This window comes from Sebastes fasciatus, chromosome 1 (assembly GCF_043250625.1).
Source record: "Sebastes fasciatus isolate fSebFas1 chromosome 1, fSebFas1.pri, whole genome shotgun sequence".
Taxonomy (NCBI): domain Eukaryota; kingdom Metazoa; phylum Chordata; class Actinopteri; order Perciformes; family Sebastidae; genus Sebastes; species Sebastes fasciatus.
In genome coordinates, this window is record NC_133795.1 from 24,949,595 (window position 1) to 24,970,028 (window position 20,434).

At 41.1% G+C, this 20,434-nt stretch overlaps 1 protein-coding gene across 4 annotated transcripts in view; it reads right to left on the minus strand.

Annotated features, from left to right (window-relative positions):
• The window catches only part of ephb2b (eph receptor B2b), a 159,642-nt gene that overhangs the window by 3,603 nt on the left and 135,605 nt on the right, over positions 1 to 20,434 (minus strand). Inside the window, exons 6-14 of one of the 4 annotated variants that reach the window (XM_074639362.1) lie at positions 20,296 to 20,420; positions 17,538 to 17,700; positions 14,790 to 14,898; positions 12,457 to 12,521; positions 10,720 to 10,842; positions 10,312 to 10,559; positions 3,662 to 3,877; positions 3,110 to 3,259; positions 426 to 619 (exon numbers count right to left, since the gene is read on the minus strand). In XM_074639362.1, coding sequence (XP_074495463.1) covers positions 426 to 619; positions 3,110 to 3,259; positions 3,662 to 3,877; positions 10,312 to 10,559; positions 10,720 to 10,842; positions 12,457 to 12,521; positions 14,790 to 14,898; positions 17,538 to 17,700; positions 20,296 to 20,420 — 1,393 coding nt within the window. Of the gene's footprint in view, positions 1 to 425; positions 620 to 3,109; positions 3,260 to 3,661; positions 3,878 to 10,311; positions 10,560 to 10,719; positions 10,843 to 12,456; positions 12,525 to 14,789; positions 14,899 to 17,537; positions 17,701 to 20,295; positions 20,421 to 20,434 lie in introns of all 4 variants that reach the window. The other 3 variants (XM_074639353.1, XM_074639378.1, XM_074639369.1) reach the window with 3 other exon arrangements.

Consider the following 20,434-nt stretch of genomic DNA (forward strand, 5'->3'; position numbering starts at 1 on the left):
ATCAAACCGAAAAGGCTTTAATTTCCATAACCGCTCGGCGCCAGGAGAAACAAGAGACACTGCGCTCGGAAAAAAAAGTCAACTGCGCCACGGATGGCACTTTGGCAGGAGCATGAATTTCCTGTTAGGAAGGGGAAAGCCTTTTTTTTTTTACATTTCGAGAAGATCAGATGCATTATATTGTTCAAGATGTTATCCACATCAATGTGAAATGATGCTAAAACCAGAGGCCTGTCTTGTGGGATGCCTGCAGAGACGAGATAAAACACACATGCAGATCCCGCACAGAGACTAAAGGGCAGAGTAATGAAAAGCACACGTTTAACACTAGTCTGGACCATATGTTATGACTACGGGTATGACTGACAAACAATGAGAACACAAGTAAATCACATTAAACAAATTCGATGAGCAGCCTTCCTTACCCTGAAGATAACGGGGTCATGGCCTTCAGCGTGTTGGGGTTGCGGATCATCTTGTCGAGGTTGTTGACGATCTGACTGAACTTGGGCCGGTTGTTGCGGTCCTTCTGCCAGCAGTCCAACATGAGCTGGTGCAGCGCGCTGGGACAGTCCATGGGTGGGGGCAGCCGGTAGTCCTGCTCTATGGCGTTGATGACCTGCAGGGGGAGATAGAGATCTCTAAGGGCTGCTAGGAGGCTCTACAAAGAGGAGGTTGATCGATGGAGAGGAGAGAGAGTACGATCCAGTGGTGGAGGAAGTACTCATAAAAAAGTCCTGCTCTCAAAATCCTACTTAAAGGGGACATATCATGCTCATTTTCAGGTTCATACTTGTATATTGGGTTTCTACTAGAACATGTTGACATGCTCTAATTATCAAGAAACATTATTGTTTTTCTCATACTGTCTGTCTGAATATACCTGTATTCACCCTCCGACTGAAACACTCCATTTTAGCGCCTGTCTCTTTAAGACCACATGTGAATCACATGTTTTCTGATCTAGGCAGTCGACAAAAAAACTGACTGTGTTGTTTTATTTCACAGTTTGTGGTTGGTAGGCACTCCAGATACCCAAATGTACAGTATGTGCACAAGCACTGAAAAAGAGACTTTTTCATGATATGTCCCCTTTAAGCAAAAGTACAAAGGCATTTGCAACAAAATGTACTTAAAGTGTCAAAAGTAAAAGTGCCCAAAATGGCCATTGTGACTGATATTATAAATATGATATTATTAGATTGTTAATTATTGTGATGTATAAATGTGTAAGTAGCATTTTGCTGTTGTAGCTGGTTGAGGTGGAGCTACTTTTTAACTACTCTATATACAGTTAGGTTGCTCAAAAGAGTCACGAGATATTCATGTGTTCGAAAAGAAGAAAAAAAAATGTTTTCTCTAAGTTTTGCTGTTTTTGTGAAATATTGAACCATTTTATTGAATTAAAATGGAACCATCTGAGAAGTTTAGAGGGTAAATGCCTCTTTGTTGGAACTGCTAACAACTCATAGACATTTGAAACTTGAAAGGGGCCCCACGTAGAAGGAGTCACAAACCAAAAGATTGAGAACCACTGGTATCATCTTTAACAATATAGTGTTTTTATAAGCTTACAATGAATGGGAGACTGATTTTATGGACCCACAGAATGTTTGTTTTCTTTTTTATACCCAACTGAGCTTTATTCTATTGTAGTATTCTTAGTTGTGAAACAAAAAATGTTCCCATATACTCAGAACTTTTCCCTGGTTGCTCTGTGACAGCTAGATCATCTTTTCCAATTCATTGTCTATGGAGCATTTCCACACTTTCTATGACATCACAAATTTGAGTTTTAGCGCTTTAGTTTTTGGAGCTGTTCATTGTTTACTAATATGTTATAGGGTGCCTTCCAATGAAACTTGTGAGCTTGTAATAGCCTCCGCTATTTCTGACGTCAAAAAACACGTCACAACTCGTGAATTCTGAGCTTTCAGAAATGTTCTACTTACGAGGTTGTGAATACCACGACAGGGGGGCGTTCGTATGGACTCTTCTCGTGTACATGGTAAAAACGACCCCATTTGAAGGCACCGTTGGACCATAGAAACAACATGTATGAATTTTGAAAATGAGCATAGTTCCCCTTTAAGTGAAGTTCACTACAGTCGTGTCTAACATGAAGTAAATGTTGGCACCGATGCTCTCTCTTCTGATGAACATAGAACAAGAGCATGTGTGCCTCTCACCATGTGGTGAAAACAACTGCTATACTCATTACTGTGTAAGAGTCAAAACTGTTAAATTACAGTTATTACTTAAACACATAAATGTATAAATACATATATTTGTGCACAAATCACTACATTAGTTCTCCATGTGTGGAGTTGTTAAACACCAATTAGGTCATTAGGAACATAAACCTTATTCTAGCAACTTCTGCCAGATGTGACCTCACTTCTGGCCTTTACAAAGTATTTAATGCTCTCTCTCTCTGCAAAGCCACATTAAAAATCCGTCTGGCTCTGGCCGGCGACGCTGTTGGTCGAGGGGCACGCAGAGGTGGTGCACGCTTAACAGAGTGAAACAACCCGGAGGACACTTGTGACGAGGACGCACAATCCCCTTGCTCATTACCGGGGCCATTAAAGGAGCTCCATTCAGACTCCGATTAATCTCATTCATGAGACCTCCAAACGAGGACCCCGATGGAGCAGAAACACTATCTGGAGCTGCTAATAAGATAACCGTTGAGGTCCTCAGTCCCTCTCAGCGCATTAGTGTTCTCACTTTCAATTTGAAACTATTTTCATTATCTCTCTCCCCATAATTTGCTCGCTCCTCCGCTACCCAGAGGGAGATAGGAAATGGAGGCTCCAGTCAAGAGCAGAAATTGTCCACTGAGCGCTGCCGTGCATTTCAAATGATCTGATTATGTCTCTGTGGTGAGTGTGGGGGAATTTTCATATAAAACCCATGAGTGAAAGCTGCTGTTTAGCTGCGGGAAAGCAGATACAATGACAAAATGTATCTCGGAGGAGTCTGGGGCTGTAATGAAACTCAGGAAGCACATAATGTATGTGTGCAGGGAGGCCTTGTTTCAAAAAATGTTTGACTTAAGAATCAAGGGCAGTTTTAAAAAATGACTACAGGCAAGTTAAATACGTACATCCTGATTGGTCATGTCCCAGTAAGGCCTCTCTCCGTAGGACATGACTTCCCACATGACGATCCCGTAGCTCCACACATCACTGGCAGAGGTGAACTTCCTGTACTGGATGGCTTCGGGTGCAGTCCATCGGATAGGAATCTTCCCTCCCTGCAAACACAAAGAGCACAACATCAAGACCGAAACCCGACCGTCACAGTGTCCCGGCTCCGGAGAGAGACACCGTTCGCGGCAACAATGCTGCCGGTAATCCAAAACTGGGAGGTGGATATAACAAAACCCCTGGGAGGAAAGTGTGGTACATGAAATACTGGAGGAGGAGGAGGAGGAGGATGAGGAGGAGGAGGAGGAAGAATAACAGGTGAAGGGTTGATGTTTGTATCGATAGGAAGAACAGTGAGGGAGTGCACTGTAGCGTACGTCAAACCCGGGTTAAATAAAACCAAATGGCAGCACCGGATGAAAGGGAGTTCATATAACATATATATCATTCACAACATAATTAAAAAAACTTCTTTGAGAAGGCCGTGGTTTAGTCTGATTGTTTCTTACCAGAGCACTGGTGTAGGTGGGGTCTGATGTATCGTCCTCCAGGAAGCGCGAGAGGCCGAAGTCCGAAACCTTGCACACAAGGTTACTGTTGACCAGGATGTTTCGGGCAGCGAGGTCGCGGTGCACATAGTTCATGTCGGCCAGGTATTTCATGCCCGAGGCGATGCCGCGGAGCATACCGACGAGCTGGATCACAGTGAACTGCCCGTCGTTTTGCTGTAAAACAGATATGTTGTGTTACAATACCTTAAAGCTAGGGTTGGTAATGTTGTTCAAATACATTTTTTTTGTTATATTTGTAGACATTTTTTACTACATCCCGACAGCAAACAATAAAACTGATTTTAAAAAAGTCCGAAAATCCGATATCTGTGGCTGTCGCAGCACTGTCATAAGCTTGTCCAATCAGTTCATTCAGCCTGCGTGCACACTGCCCGTGCCCTCATTGTGCGTCACCGAGTGTTCCGCAAGCAGCTCGTTTGATAGCTGTGATTCCTAACCATATGTTAGTTAATGTTGTTTACATTCATTATAATATATTTATGTTCGTAATGATAACTGTGTGGGAGTGGCTTTGGAGAGAGGCCTTAAGGGACGGACTGTCTGTGTTGCCGACTTGGCGACTTTCTCTCTCTCTACATTTAGTGACTTTTGCGGCTAGTCAGCAGATAGTGCTGCTAGCTACTTCATTGAAAAAAGGTTGTCAACACTGGGCTGTATTTTTCGATTGGATTATCTTTTAAATCTAGCATACTCTTGCTAGTTTCTCAGCATTACAGACCCTACCTTTAAAGAGGAGGTGCTACTAGAAATTCTGGGTCGCCTGACTGAATATGTGCATACGATTTAATTTTCTAATTTCAGTCAAAGAAACCAAAACACAGTGGGCTTGTTAGTGTGCTGCATTAGTGTTAGTGCTGACGGGCTGAAAGCAACACAGACGGGGATTGTCTCATTTTTGTACAAACAAAAGATTATGCCATCAGGATTTGAACAATGTTATAATCACATTAAACTCTTCACACAGTGGCTTAAAGATAAAATATTAAAAAAAAATAATAATTTGTTTCACTGAATAAAACTTGATGACTTTCTCTCTTCTCAGAACTCATCTAGCCCCCCCCCTCCCCCCCCCCTACGAACAAAATGTGCCATTAATAAAACAAAATGATTCCCACTTCACTCCTTTTACTCAAATTCTAATCATTTCACTTTGACACGTCTACTCGTAACCCAACCCGTATGTGGTTAATGTAGAAAAGTTACATTGCAGTATTAGTTTTCAGTGAAGAGACCCTGCAGGACACTATAACGGCCAGGTTTGGGTTGGGCTCAACGTGGCCTCAGCAGGGCTGAGCTGGGTCTGGCTGGCTGGCTGTCTACAGCTGTTCCCCCTCCACCGTTTGGTGAGGGCTTTACCCCATGCATGTGGAGCGTCTGGAGCGGCGGTGCAGCTGTGCCTCCAACTGTGCACACCTGCACTCTCCCCCACCACCCACTACGACGCCCGGAGAATGCGGGATTCCAGAGAAAGGAGCATGGGAGCTCGGGGACGGGCGTGGACAGACGGGAAAAGGCCACCGGAGGGAATTGGAAGGCCCCCGAGCACAGCCATATTAACGGCCTGCATGGCCGCTCCACTAGCCTATTTCTCTCTCAAACACTCTGCTGCTCATTAGCCGAGCGGATGCTTCTCCTCGCGTCAAGCTGCTCTTCCTCGCGTACCACAGCAATTAAGCAGAATGCATTATTCATGAAACCTTTCCTCACAAATACACATCGCCACCTCCAGTAATCTGTTTGCTGTGTTTGCATATACTTTAATTGGAAAGATTCCTCCAAAGTCTTTGGGGTCAAGTTAGGTGGAAGAAATAACCAGTTTGTGGGACTGTGTGAATCAAGGTCTAGCATGATTTAATTATATAAAAATAATGTTTTATATCAAAGGCAGACTTTCATTCTCTTTACTTCCACTGCTTAGAGTTGGCTCCAGATACCAGTCCAGCTCTGATCGATCTATTCTTTCTCTACAATGCAGGTTTTTCTCTGCAGGAGGCAGCAGAGGAGACAATCCTTCAGCAGCTCAGCACCGACTCCAGCGACCATTTTAAACCGCCACCCACCAATCACCTCGGAGAAGACACAAACCGTGTTCAGGGGCTTTGACCGTGTCAGCAATTGTTGTCATAAACTGTCACCGCGAGGTGCCGCAGAGGTTCCCTGTTGTTTTTTGAATACAATGTGCTGTCAAATGTGTTTAGCAAACATCTACATATACACAAACACCCTTCACCGCGAGATCAAATTCCAGAAAAGAGCTGATACTTTGTGTCTGCGAGGTCGGAGGCAGAATGCAAATAAAGACTCGGTCTGAACAGTGTGTGCTGACAGGAGCTTGCGTGTCTTCTTCTTGAGGATGGTTTTGATGTAGGCTCGCAGCAGAGGGCTTAAACTGACTATCAAGGTGGGTATTAAACCGGGGAAATCATTTAAAAAGGTAGACAGTGTTTTCAGGCAATTTAAAAATGCTGTGCAATTCTTCAATTACAATATGAAATGTAATGGTTCTTTTAAACCTCTTCCACTCCTTGAGGGCACCCTTGGCCGTCTTTACTGTCTTTCAGAGGCTGTAGCAGGCTCATTTTTAGAGCTAGAGTTAAGTTGTATCACATAAAACCAAAAAACCTAAGGAATCCATTGGTACCAACCATGTCATGCTAGCATGTCGAGATGGAAGCTAAATAACGCTACATTTTGGCAAGAAAAAACTGGCATGGCGATTTTCAAGTCCTTTGACCTCTGACCTCAAGATAGGTGAATGAAAATGAGTTCTATGGGTACCCACAAATCTCCCCTTTACAGACATGCCCACTTTATGATAATCACATGCATTTTTTTTTCATGCAGTATAAATGTGTTATTTTCACCTACTCTAAAGGGTGTATTTGAATATTTCTGTATACTGGGGTCCCTAAACAGTCTTGGTATTACATACATTGGGTATGACTGTAAAGCTGAGCTTATGGATTCAATGAGCCTAATTGTATTCATGTGTGATGAAGTTAGTCCTCATAGTAGACATTTCATTGTAGTGAGACCATTTTTTGAAACTTGACCTCACTGTATAAAATGACCTGTGGTGACCTCTAGGATAATCACAGCCTCATTAAACTTTACGGCCACAAACTAAAGACCTAGAGCATTCAGAGGATGGATGGCTTTCCTGGGTAGATTGAAAATAAGGGGGTTCTGAGCAGTTTCTAGAACAAAAGTGCTTGCCATCTAATTGCCGAAAAATGCAATTCTTGAAGAAATCTCCAAATGGCAAAAGTTTTTGATACCAAATCACAGCATGGCTTTTTCTATGGTGTTCCTCAAGGTCTTTGTGTCTTAATGTGGTATTTTGGGGGGATTTTTGGTCATTTTTATCAATTCTTGAGTGGTAAAAAATAGTTAAATTTAGCACCAAATCTGTGTAATAAATGGTATCAACCCAAAAATCACGGCAACAACTTATGAGACATAATAGAGCATGGGAATGACCATACTGTACTTCTATCATAATGTAATCTAAGCCCTTTATAAACTTTCAAAATGTATTTTAATTAATTAATCATTATTTTCTTTATTTCTGATTTATGACTAGAACAACTTGACATACATGTCTGTGTGACATGTACTGTTGACCTGCTATCTCCCCCTAAAGACCCCCTATACCCCCTAAAAAAAAGGCAAAACTGGGTCTATGGTAAAGACAGTGGAGTGGAAAAAGTTAATAGCATAATTAATTTACTGTACACCTCACATCTGTATCCACAAAACAACAACTTTCTATGGTACAATGCTATTGTACTGTAGTGCATAATACTGCATAACATACTTAGTTTACGCCAGGAAAGGCAATGGCTTAAGTTAATTTATTATGTGGCATTCTCACTGCACTTAAACTGGCATACTCTCTGTGTTGCATTAAATAGAGAGTTCCCATTACATCAGAAGTCAAACTAAAAATAAACCTTTTTTTGGCAGAGGTCGTACATTCCCAATTTCCATAAATCAGAGGTCCTTTTCTGCTCGTTCCAAAAAATGGGTAGAGAGCAATTAGCGAGGATGAAAAGTCATATTAGAAGAAAAAAGATGTTTTTATTTCACTAACATCCCAAGACAGATGGTGAAGGGCCGTGTGACATCTCATCTCATAGCCAGCTTCATTTTTCAAACATCTGACATCTCATTTTAAGTCTTGCAAAGTATTTGAATTATTTATGCGGGTCGTAAATGGGGGAGCATGGCCGGTTCGCTGTAATATCCTCCTCTGGTGAGGTTATGAAAATTAAACATACCCTGAACTTGTGAGCTCTGCATATTTCTTGTCAGGGAGTAGGGGGAAGGAATAAGTGTGTGTTTTCCTATTTGCATCCATATACAGTGCTGCATAATCAGCAGTGTACTGAGTAAGCAAAAACAAGGTAAACATCAAAGAGAATCAAAAATGAAGCAAGACCCAGTTTCTGTGGTGTTTTTTCTATAGTTGATGGTAAAGATTGACAGAGAAAATATTAAATATATAGAGAAAAACATGACATAAATCAATACTAGGTGTAAACAGATACCTTTGGGTGTTAATAGTGAAGCGTGATTGCATAGAGCCGAGAATACCTCTACGGAACTCATGATTGACAAGATTCTGTGAATAATAATGTTTCCTTGAAGTCGGATTACCGTGCATGAGTGTATAAAACATGTCAAATTACTGGACAAATGTGTGTGTACACGCAAGAGTGTGTGTGTGTGCGTGCAAAAAGTATATGAATCCTTGTTTGTCAGCTGTCTAAATAACTTAAGTTAAGTACTACTCGGGCTGAGTGATTCATCTTTTTATATCAAAATTGCAACTTGAAAGAGTGCAAATTTCAAATATAACTTAACAGCGTCTTAAAGGAACAGTGTGTAGCATTTCGGGGGATCTATTAGCAGAAATGGAATATAATATAATCACCTGCGACTAAGAACCGTTGTGTTTTCGTTAGCTTAGAATGAGCCCTTCATATCGACATAAGGAGCGGGTCCTCTTCACGGAGTCCGTCATGTTTCTACAGTAGCACAGAACGGATAAACCAAACACTGGCTCTAGAGAGAGCCTTTCGTGGTTTTACGTTAGCTGAAGGCCACCGTAGTTCTCCGACATGCCTGTGAAACTGCTGTAACGTGAGCAGCAGAGTGTAAAACTGTGGTACCGCCAGCTGCCGCCTGACTTCCGTTGCTCCTAAAGTTGTGTTATTATGGTATAGATGGCCTCCGAGCGACGGCGTTACCGCAGTTTTGCACTCTTGCGTTACTGCTGTCTTGGAAATAGAGGAGTGAGCGGAGTGATATTCAGTTGGTTGCAATCTGCAACCGCACCACTAGATGCCACCAAATCCTACCTAAAACCAAAACCTTTAACAATCTGTAGCTTAAAATGAAAACTATTAATTTCACTGGCTAGAATATCAACTAACTGTTGGCCATACATTTACTCAGCTGTGGTTGATTAACGTTAATTCTTGTCTGTTGTCTGTTGAATAATATGCTCTTTGCTTTGTGGAGGTGGTTGTCTCTGGCTTGTCGGTTGTCGAGTGTAACAGACACTCACAGACGAGTTGTCAGAAAGTCCCATCAAACTTCATTGATTCATGATAAAAGCTCTGAATTGAGACCTCTGGAATACAAAGCCGTGAAGCAGCTCATCTTGTCAGACTGTGAAGATAATATTAGCTCAAGCAGCTACAGTGCAGAGCTGTTAACAGAAGCAGTAGGTACAGTCGGGCTAATATCAAGACATTGTCTGAGGCTGCCGTCGAATAGGAAGGATCCTAACTGAGTGAAATCACCCAGAAGTATAAAGTGGCAGCCATGATAGAGCTATTCGAATTATCTAAATGCTAAGGAAAGATGTTCTGATGCTTCCTTTCTTTATACCACTAATGTATTATTTAAATAAAAGCGAGGTAAAACGGGTCAGTTTTCCTACGGGACACTGGTTTACGTAGAAGTTGACATTTGTCTGACTTTAAAAATAAGAACCTTGTGGGGACAAGCAACTTCTTTAATTTATAATATCAGATTCTATCGAAGAAACCAAATATCTCTGAGTTAATGCTCAGCATAATCATATCTTGTTTAATATTACGTAGACCACAAATATGGGCCTATCATTTAATTTATGGAAAATTATTGCATATTAAAGCTAGGGTTGGTAATGTTATTCAAATACATTTTTGTTATATATTTTTTTAATTTTCATTACATCCTGACAACAATCAATAAATGAAATGCTCTGACGAAAAAAAGAAAAGTACGAACAATAGCCATGATCGTTGTTTACGTTAATAATGAAAATAGTGGGGGAGTGTCTTTGGAGGGAGGCCTGAAGCCGGAGGACATTTGGTGCTTATGCTGCTAGATACTTTCATTGGAAAAGAGTTGGAACACTGGGCTGGGATTTTCATTTGGATCATTTTAAAAATCTAGCATGGTTTCTGAAGATTACCAACCCTAGCTTTAAATCACAGAAATGGTAAAAAAAAATCCCAATAATATATTTTCTTCAAAGGTTGTGTTCTAGGACACAAAAACAGCACAAATCATCCAAAAATGTGGTTGCTCACCCTGAGGAAGGAGTCCAGAGACCCATTCTCCATGAACTCGGTGATGATCATGACGGGACTGCTCTTGGTGACCACGCCCTCCAGGTGGATGACGTTGGGGTGGTCGAACTGGCCCATGATGCTGGCCTCACTCAGGAAGTCCCGCCTTTGCTTTTCAGTGTAGCCAGACTTCAGAGTTTTTATGGCCACAAACATCTCCCTTTTACCCGGGAGCTTCAGGTTCCCACTGCACACCTCTCCGAACTCTCCTTGTGAAGATGGAAAAAAAAAAATGATGGTTCTATGAAACTCAGAGCGAGTAACAGTAAGCAGTTTTTGTGCATCCATTTGTATTTAGAAATCAACTAAGACCCAAGCTATTTCACAGAGTTATATTCCAGCCACGTCTCAGTCAGATTTTTCCATTACCTGCACCAATGACCTGTTCAATCTTCACACAGGATATATCAATCTCCTTGGCAAACTCCCTCACAGCCTCGTTGGGGTCCTCATATGTGAACGGATCAATATAAATCTTCATTCCTGGAGTCACTTGGAAAAAAGGAAAGAGCCTCTATAATATTCGATTCTGCTGGTCATGCTTATAGTACACTCCTACGGGCTTGACAGTCCAATGCATTCAGGCACATTAACAATCAATTGCATTCACACATTACTGTATGTGATTTCTTGTGTGACATTCATGATGGCGATGAAGGTTGAAAGATGGAGGACGTGGTGTAGTATACAAATGGTGGTTATGACTAGCATCTCATGGCTACTGTGTGTAGCTATTGAGCCAGCAAGGACATGCTACCTCCAGTCTTCTTAGCTGTGATAAGGCAGGTTAATATATATATCATCTCCTGTGAGTCATAGTGCCATTAACACTCGGGAGAGAAACCCGGGCCCTATATCAGCATCGCTCAGCTCCACTCCAAGAAATAAATTGGCTCTCCTAAGCCCCGATGCCAGGTAAATTGGCTTAAGGTGGCCTTTAAGTGTTCGGGGACTTAAGTGTCCCGAGTTTTAAATCCGATTATTTGGCTCTCACCTCCACATCAGGCCCGAGGCTATTTGAATGGATACTAAACTCATGCCTGGGCCGCTGCAGAGGTAGGAGAGCGTGCACACGCCGCCTAAAAACCTGGCGCCGAAGAAACGTGCTGCAGAGATGAACAGATGGAGAGGATCTGGACCAGGCAAAACCCCCCATTACTAAAAATCTCTTACCAAGCCGAAGCACTGTTCAACAGACCACCCTCCTAATATGATGGCAAAGACCACCAAAAACAGGGGCAGAAGCCTGAACTGTGACTGTGTGTGAGGACAGGATGCACACATTGCTAATAGCTGTGAAATACCAGAGTGTCTTACTGGCACACTTGTCCCCGAATCACAGACTGGACCTCTTTGCACAGCGTGATCGGATTATACTGGGGACCTTTTTTTAGAGTGGAATTAACATAAAAGGGATGAAGCGGGGTGGTAATTACACAATCAAATAAACAAATTAAAACGGGGTCATAAACGCGAGGTGGGAAAAGATCTGCGTTTTTCCAATCATGCAGGAGAAAGATGGATTAGCTTTAATATCTTAGGCGGAGCCGCGGTGAAATGACTTCTCTCTCCCAGATTCATTTCTGCGTTATTGTCATTTAAGCTCTCTGCAACCGTGCTGCACTGTATGAAGACAGGAAATCATTGAGAAATTCTATTCATTCAAGTCTTTTGAATTTTTTTTAACAGTGGTTAAACGACTCATGTGGCATTAGTCTGCTAATGGCGTTAACGTGAGTGACCTATTTCCACCACAATGGGTTGAGTTAACTATGAAATGTGACGATGAGCAGAACACACACGTGAGCGTTGGTTTTCCATGTGGTTAAATCCAGCCTCCGAGTGAGCAGAGTCAAACAACAGGCAGGATTACTCGCAAGTGTGGTGGGGGGACGGGCAATAATGAAGCGGTGCTGTGCTTGGGGGCCGTAGCCAAGGACACCAGCATGCAAGGTGGTAGCCATGGAGACAGGTGTGTGAGGCAGCGGAGGGCTGAATGACAGCAATGGAGAGATGACTGTGTGAGGATGGTAGTTATGGAGACAGGTGTGCGTGGTGCTGAGGGAGGTGCCACGCAAGGCAGAGAGGGGCGGTGGGTTTACTCACTGTGGCCGCTGGTGTAGTGCTGCAGTTTGTCCGTGTATTCTGAGTCGGCCCTATCAAAGCCACGCCTCCTGGGGGGAAAGACAAAGAACTCTAGCTCCGATTCGAAAAGAGAGAGCAGGGAGGGGCAGCAACACAGATCAAACACCCCCCAGGTCTACCTACACTACAGATACACAGACTCAGATCACATGGAGAGCCAGGAAAAACTGTTGTTTTGCTTTTTTGCTACACTGGAAAAGGTAGCCAGCCACACTAAACAAACCTGTCTTTTCTTCTCCAGTGCACTACAGTTGCAAAATGATAGGTACATCATGGGTAGGCTCACCATGTTTACTGGTCACCCCGGTTGCACAAAAAGGCGTGAAACTGACACAATAATGTGCAAGGCAAAAGTGTGCCATAAGAACACCGGGCTTGCTTTTGGCGTGTCATTTTCACGCCATGTAATCTGTACTGACTGCAATGTAAATGCACCCCTATAAATATGCTACGCTCAGAGCTATAGTGACATAGAATAAAAAGGGAGAAAGACTGCTTATGGTGGGTGGGAGGTGATGTGGATGGGTCCAACAAACACAGCACTTTCAAAAAGGAGACCAGTGTTTTGTTATGTTAAGTTATGTTGAGGCAAAACGTGAAACTGACATGCTATCCTCTGATGGACATGCGGGTCTGTTACACACTCTGGTGTGATATTGGGTTGTTAGTGGTGGGTAAACATTGTGAGCACATAAATATCACCAATTTTCATTAAGATGGGCTAATGACGTGTGTAGTGTGATGCATTGTGGGACAGTTTGGTAATATTAACGTAAAAAAAGACAACATAAGTGAGGTACGACTTAGTGTTCTGAAGTGGACAGAAGAATATTTAAAACAATTATCTACTAGAATTACCGCCTCACATTTGCATGCCTCTGCCAACCAGTCAAGTTGCAGTTTAAATCCATAGCTGTCAAAAATGTCATGAATTTATCATTTTATCTGTATTTTATTTGTGTGAAATTGTCATAATTAGCATATAAATTCTTGAATTTGGACCAAAACATGTTTTTGAGGTCACAGTGACCTTTGATCACCAAATTCTAATCAAATTTGAAGAAATTCCCTCCAGGTGTTACTGAGATATCGCAATGACTGGGACGGATAAGGTCACAGTTACCTTGAACTTTCACCACCAAAATCTAATCAGCTCATCGTTGAGTCCAAGTGGACATTTGTGCAAAATTTGAAGAAATTCCCTCGAAAACCGGCATCGACCAGGCATGACCAATACACGTTAAATACAGCTTCTTTGTCAATGTCATTATGAAATGCAGTGTTTTCTCCCACACACTCAGTTTATAGGGCCTTTTTTACTCCATCCTTTTTATAATTGGGACCATTTTCCTTCAACAGCAGCTTCACCACACTCTGTTCTTCGACTTCATTACAATTTGTTAGCCAAGTTTTAACTGGCGAGCAGCTTGAAAAGGACACATTAAAATATCTGTTTAAGCTCTGTGATAGGGCCATCACAGTGCATTAAGCCTTTTTATTTCTTTGACTGTCCGACAGTTTGTCCTGGCGATGTTCCCAAACTATCCCACAATGCAGTGCACAACCTAGGCCTCCGCCATTGTCCAAGAAACCAATATACTGGGGTAAATCTACTAGCGGAACACATACTCTGAAATTCATCTTGTACAATCTCTTCTGTGAATCAGAACACTGTACAGGAGCTATGCTTACAGCTTCAATATGAGTTGCCCCAGTGGGAACTGAAATTGTAACCTTGGCAGAGTTACAAACATTTGATACCCATTGAGCAGGAACACCTACACAACGTTAATGTTAGCAGTGTTGACTTTTATGTATTATTTCTGCTGCTGAAAGGCTGGCATTTATTAAGAATTAATATCTTTGAAACCAGATGGTTTTACCTCTAAAACTCACATTTACGGTTTTAATCAGAATCAGCTTTATTGGTCAAGTATGTGTGTACACATACGAGGAATTTGACTCTGTTTTTTTTCATTTCTCTCAATGTACTGACACACTGCTCCAAGAGCAGTTTTCAGAAAATAGATAGAAATAGACTTACAGCTATAAACAAGAAAAAGAAATCTGAACAAAAATAGCTGAACATAATCGTTTAACTACTATGTACTGTACACACAAGTTGGTAAAAAACTGTCTGTAAATTGTAAACATGAATAGTGCAAGCCAACAGACCTCATGCAACCTTACAGAATAAAAGCACAACTAAAAGGGAGAAGAGTCCAGTTTACCAGCTAGTGCAGCTGTTTTATTGGCTCGTTTAAATAATGTAGATTGGGACAGGACTGACTCACCGATTACAGACGATGATGATGACGACCACAGCAATGAGGAAGACCAAGCCGGCAGCTGCCGAGCCAATGATGAGAGGTAGCTTCTCCTGAATACTGGTGTTGTATTCCTCTATAGAGAGAAGAGACACATATATAAACATATCGCCATGCACACACACACACGCAGAGTCACAAGCCGAAACATATGGGCAAGCATCTGAGCCACTGCATATGGAGGGAGCAATGGGTGACAGACAGACATACGGCTGGGTGAACCACTGAGCATCTTGGCATCTTGACTGCCTGCATGGACCATTTTCCAAAGCACACTGACTGAAATGTGCTCGGATGCCGCGGATATGGACAAATCATCTGGCAGGAAGCGTGTGAAGTGAGGAGAGAGAGCATGTTTGGGTGAGACCCAGACCGATCAGGCAGCCAAGAGCAGGAATCCAGCTACTGAATGGGCACACGGAGGCAGAGCCAGGCCCTTCTCCCGAGCACCGCAAATGACACACGGCTGCACAGTTTTAGCCAGATGCACGGGTTAGTGAGATCCCCACGGCTTTATGTGCTTCTGGATTGCATAAATAAGCACGGTATAAACATAATACTCAGCTAATGGCAGATTTACGTACAGTGTTTGTTAATGTACAGTATTTATCAACAAGTAAAACTTCTCCTTATCCATATTTTATATAATTACAACTGTGTTTTACTATATTATCATTCATTATTTCTTTATACACCAGCCTGCACTCATGGCTTGTGGGCACCAAGTTATAGTATTTGACAAATACATACTGTAAAACTTATTTCTTCTTATAATTAGAGGTCTAAAAAAATGTCGATAAACTTGGGTATTGCAAAATTATGTTTTGTGATACTCAAAATAACTGTATTGAATTTTAATTAATAGGTTACATGCAAAGATTTGTGGCAGAGAGTGTCTCAGATTGCACAAAAAGTAGTGCTATAATGTTGAATATTACTGGTACTGTGATAAATACAAATGCAGATCCCACTGTTCTGATTGCATAAAATAAAATCAACTTTTTTTTTGCTCAGTTTTTATGTATATGGCGGTTTGTTCTTTATACTATGAAAGTTTTCCAAAAATTGTATTGAAAAAATCTCAATATATCGCCTTGCTTACAGTATTGCAATATATCACGATATATTGAATCGTAACCCCTGTATCATGATACGTATCATATCGCCAGATTCTTGGAAATACACAGCCTTACTTATAACTACATTAATGTGTGGTACTAATCATTAATGAAATGTTTATATAATGCTTTAAATGCTAAATAGGGGGGATTAAAGTAACCCACATCTTTAATCAGAGAGGGGGAACTCTGCTGAGGAATGTTGGTTTATCATACGCCTTTACATTTGTATTGTTTATAACCCTGAAATACAGCAGGCTTGAATTTGAGGTACCACTGGCAAAGTATTTAAAAAGAAATAAGGGAATTTATTATTGTCAAAACAGCGAAAATTGGGTATAAAAACATCAGATTTAAGAAATCGCAATATATCGCCTTGCTTACAGTATTGCAATATATCACGATATATTAAGTCATAACCCCTGTATCATGATATGTATCGTACTGCCAGATCCTTCTAAATACACAGCCTTACTTATAACTACAATAATGTGTGTTACTAACCATTTATGAAATGTTTATATAGTGCAATAGGGGGGCATTAAAGTAACCCACATCTTTAACCAGGTTGATTATACGCCTTTACATTTGGATTGTTTATAATACTGAAATACAGCAGGCATGAATTTGAGGTATCACTGGCAAAGTATTTAAAACAAAATAAGGGAATTTATTAGTGTTGAATAACGGTGGATTCGGGTATAAACATCTCTGACACAAAAAGTTTAACCTTTTTTATCTTTCTGAATGTGACTCCTTTCACTTTCTGCTCATTTTTTCCTTCCTTCCCTTCAGCATTTTCTGAGCTGTACTCATCACAAAATTACATTGTTTACTTTAAACTATGGTAATCAGTGTCTTCTTGCAGCAGGAAACAACATTTTGGCTGCATGGGGACATAAAATCCAGGTGAAAATCACTTTGAGTTGGTCTACTTTTCTGTCAAAACTCAAAACACTGAGTCTGATATATCCTGCGTTTACTCAATATTTACAGTTGTGAGTCAGTTTTGATATATGTTTAGTGCTGGGATCCGCAAATGTGGCAGCATCAAGGATGTCCGTATGAAGGTTCAGGCTAATGATGGCCCTGGGCACTGCAGGCTGAAGGAAATGAGATGTTCAGAGGGGGAAAACCCAGGCCTTGGCTCTAACATTAACCTACATGACTGATGTTTACTGAATGTTCCGTCTTCTCCCAGTCGTGTCGCAGTACGAAGATAAGACAACTTCGACCTCATGCTTGATTAAAGGCTTATGGTGGCAAATGGCAAAAAGCTATCTTTGGCAAAGAGATAGGGCATTTGTTTACCACATAATCTAACAAAATCATGAATGCTCAAATAAATAATGAAATAATTATAGCATATGTGTGGAATGTTTCCTAATACTGAAAAAGACAGAGTGAAAATATGAGTATAATTTCATGCCACACTAATCTGTTTTTGGAGTACTTGAGCTGTTTACTCCACAACATGATTCCCTTTCATTCCCACAGCTGTCTGTATCCATGCCACACTACGTGGTGTGTCGATAGGCCACGCATGAGAGCTGTTAACAGCTCTGCGTGCTTTGGGGAACATTAGCTGAATTCTCACCCTCGGTCATGGTCTGGAAGTACAGTTTGCCACTGTAGCGTCCAAAGCCGGCCACGGTGCGGGCCCGGACCTGGAACACGTAGATGCTTCCTGGCTTGAGGCCACGGATGACCACTGTGTTGGTCTGGCTCCTGATGGCCGTAGCATTATATTCTGATTGATCCTAGAAGAAGAAAAAACAACATGTTAAATTAGTGTGCATTAGTAATTACAGTCCAATTGCAAAGGCTAACAATTATGAAAAGCCACATGAATGAATTACATACTAGGTTAAGATCTACATGCAGGACTCATGAGGAACAAATGATACAACAGTATCAGCAAGCACAGAACTGAATTTTAGTATAGTACTTTCATATATAATTTTATATATTATTATATAATATAATATAAGGGTATGGCCGAAATCTTCTATCATGGTATATGTAATTTTATATCATGGCAACGGTATATATCACAATACAGTAATTGTTCTGCAAATTCAATCACAAAATGGTTTAAAATAACCATTTTAAAGCCTCACATGAGACAACATTATAGTTGGGGCTGGGCGATATGGCCAAAATCTTCTATCATGACAGCAATATAGTTATTATAGTTACAGATATTTTTCTGGTAATTCAATAAATAAAGTCTATGTGAAATAACCACAAGGTAAGACCTATTTTTGGATAATCCTGTGTGAATTAAATACTTTACTGCAGATTATTTTCTCATTTAAAATTTTTAAAAGATTAACATAACAGTTTAAAGTGAAATTATTGAGAAAAAGATAAATATAGGCCATGCATATATCATGATAGACATTTTTATATTGTTTTGATATATCGTCATATTACCCAGCCCTACTTTGAGTTAAAAACAAAAGACTCAAAACAGTGAAACTAAATTTCTTTCACAATGGAAGCTTTAAGGCTCCTGAGAACAATCATTTTAAATGTTACAGGTTTTAAGGTTAACACGTGCAAATATATACCAGTCAGTGCAATATAAAAATTAAACAAATTTGTATTTTAGAGTATAACAAAAGAAAAAAAGTATTTTTCTGCGGATTTGCTCATCTTTCATTTAAAAATTGCATTTTATATCACAAAATAAAGTACAGTATGCAAATATCTTGTGGTAATCATGTAACCAGTTTTTGCCAATCGCGATCTTGTTTTTTTGCAACCAGAAATGCCAGAGGGTGGAGCTAAGCACAACTGAAATCTGAATAAGACTTTTTTAGGCAACCAAAAATGTTACAATTAACTTTCATGAACTGAAAACACACTGTGAAAGGGTTAAAGTTCTATGACAAAAATGCGGACAAACTCTCAGACCGGACAACGGCGTGGTAGCAACCTGTCAATCACAAGGTAACCACGCCCTAAAGCATACCCTGCTTTATGGTCTATTTGACTCTAAATGGGACCATAATTCACTAAATGAACATCATGCTGTATTGAAGAAGACTTGAAACTAGCGAATGAGACCATAAACTCATGTTTACAATGTTTACTGAGGTAATAAAAAAGTGAGAAGTAGGCTCATTTTCTCATAGACTTCTATACAATCAGACTTTTTTTTTAAACCAGAGGAGTCGCCCCCCGCTGGCTATTAGAAAGAATGCAAGTTTAAAGCACTTCTGCATTGGCTTCACTATTCAGAACCAGAGGTTACCGCCTGGGTGGAAATGGTATTGCCAAATCTCTACCATCATATCACTTATAGCTATTTTTGATAGTGTAAATGCCTTGTTACTAAACAGCATGTTCAGATTAAATCTTATACTGAAATCTTGTTTTGCACTGTAACTGAAATACTGAGAGCAGAAACGGCACAGAAAAAAAGCAGTGATACTCATCTCGACATTTATCTTACAAACATCCCACACAACCACAAAAGAACTAATCTGAATAATTTGCTACCCCGAAAAACATCATGTCTGATAAATCAGCGGGACTGAAAGAGGCCCACATCCAGCAGATGCAGTAAAGAAGGTAGATTTCGGTGGCAGTTTCAGGTCAGGCGGCGTTTCTGAGCCGAGCCTTCTGATGATCAGAGCTCGTCCTCTCCACAATGCTGACAGGTCTGAGAGCGGAGACTGAGACTCTTTTTAGCTGCTCCCTTCAACCCGCCGCTCTGTGCGCACTTCTGAGCCACAGCAGGGGCCGGGACAATTGTTTTGACAGCTCTCTCCAGCAGTGTCAGAAAAGAGAATTATACTCAAAAGTGGAGCGGCTCAGCGTGCAGACGAAAGCTCGACAAACGTTGTGTGCACACGTGTACATGTGTGTGATTTTGTTTGTGAATGGCTGTGTGCATTTCAGTGATCATTGTGCATTGGATCCAACGCGCATTTGTGGCTGCCAGTGTTCTTGTGAGAAAGTATGCTGATCTGGTGGAGCCTGCCTTTTTGAATACTATTTTTACAGCAGCCGGCTCACCATTGTTTCAACCACAAGTCTCTGTGCATCAATCCCCAGTGGCTCTACTGCAGGGCTGAGAGCTGTTTCCTTTTCCAGTGACTGACCGTGATTATAATTGAAAGAGAATGAGCAGAAGTTCTAAGCAATGTTCAGAAGCTCTGACTACATGCCTCCTAGGATGTGCTGTTATGCAAACGGGTGTTTGAGGGGGAATTTAAATGTACAACTAAACAAAAGAGTCGTTTTTTACCATTAGCGCATGATTTATGTAGGTGGATAGGGAGAAAAGGAAATGGAACTTGTGTTTATATGGATCAGTGAGGGCCGGGAGGAGGAAAGTGTGATACCTTTTCATAATACTGTAGCTCGTAGTCCAGGATGACTCCATTGGGCTGGTCGGGCTGGGACCAAGAGAGGGTGATGCTGTCCACTGTGCGACTGACCTGGTGCATGATAGACACCGTAGACGGAGCTGCGAGGAGACAG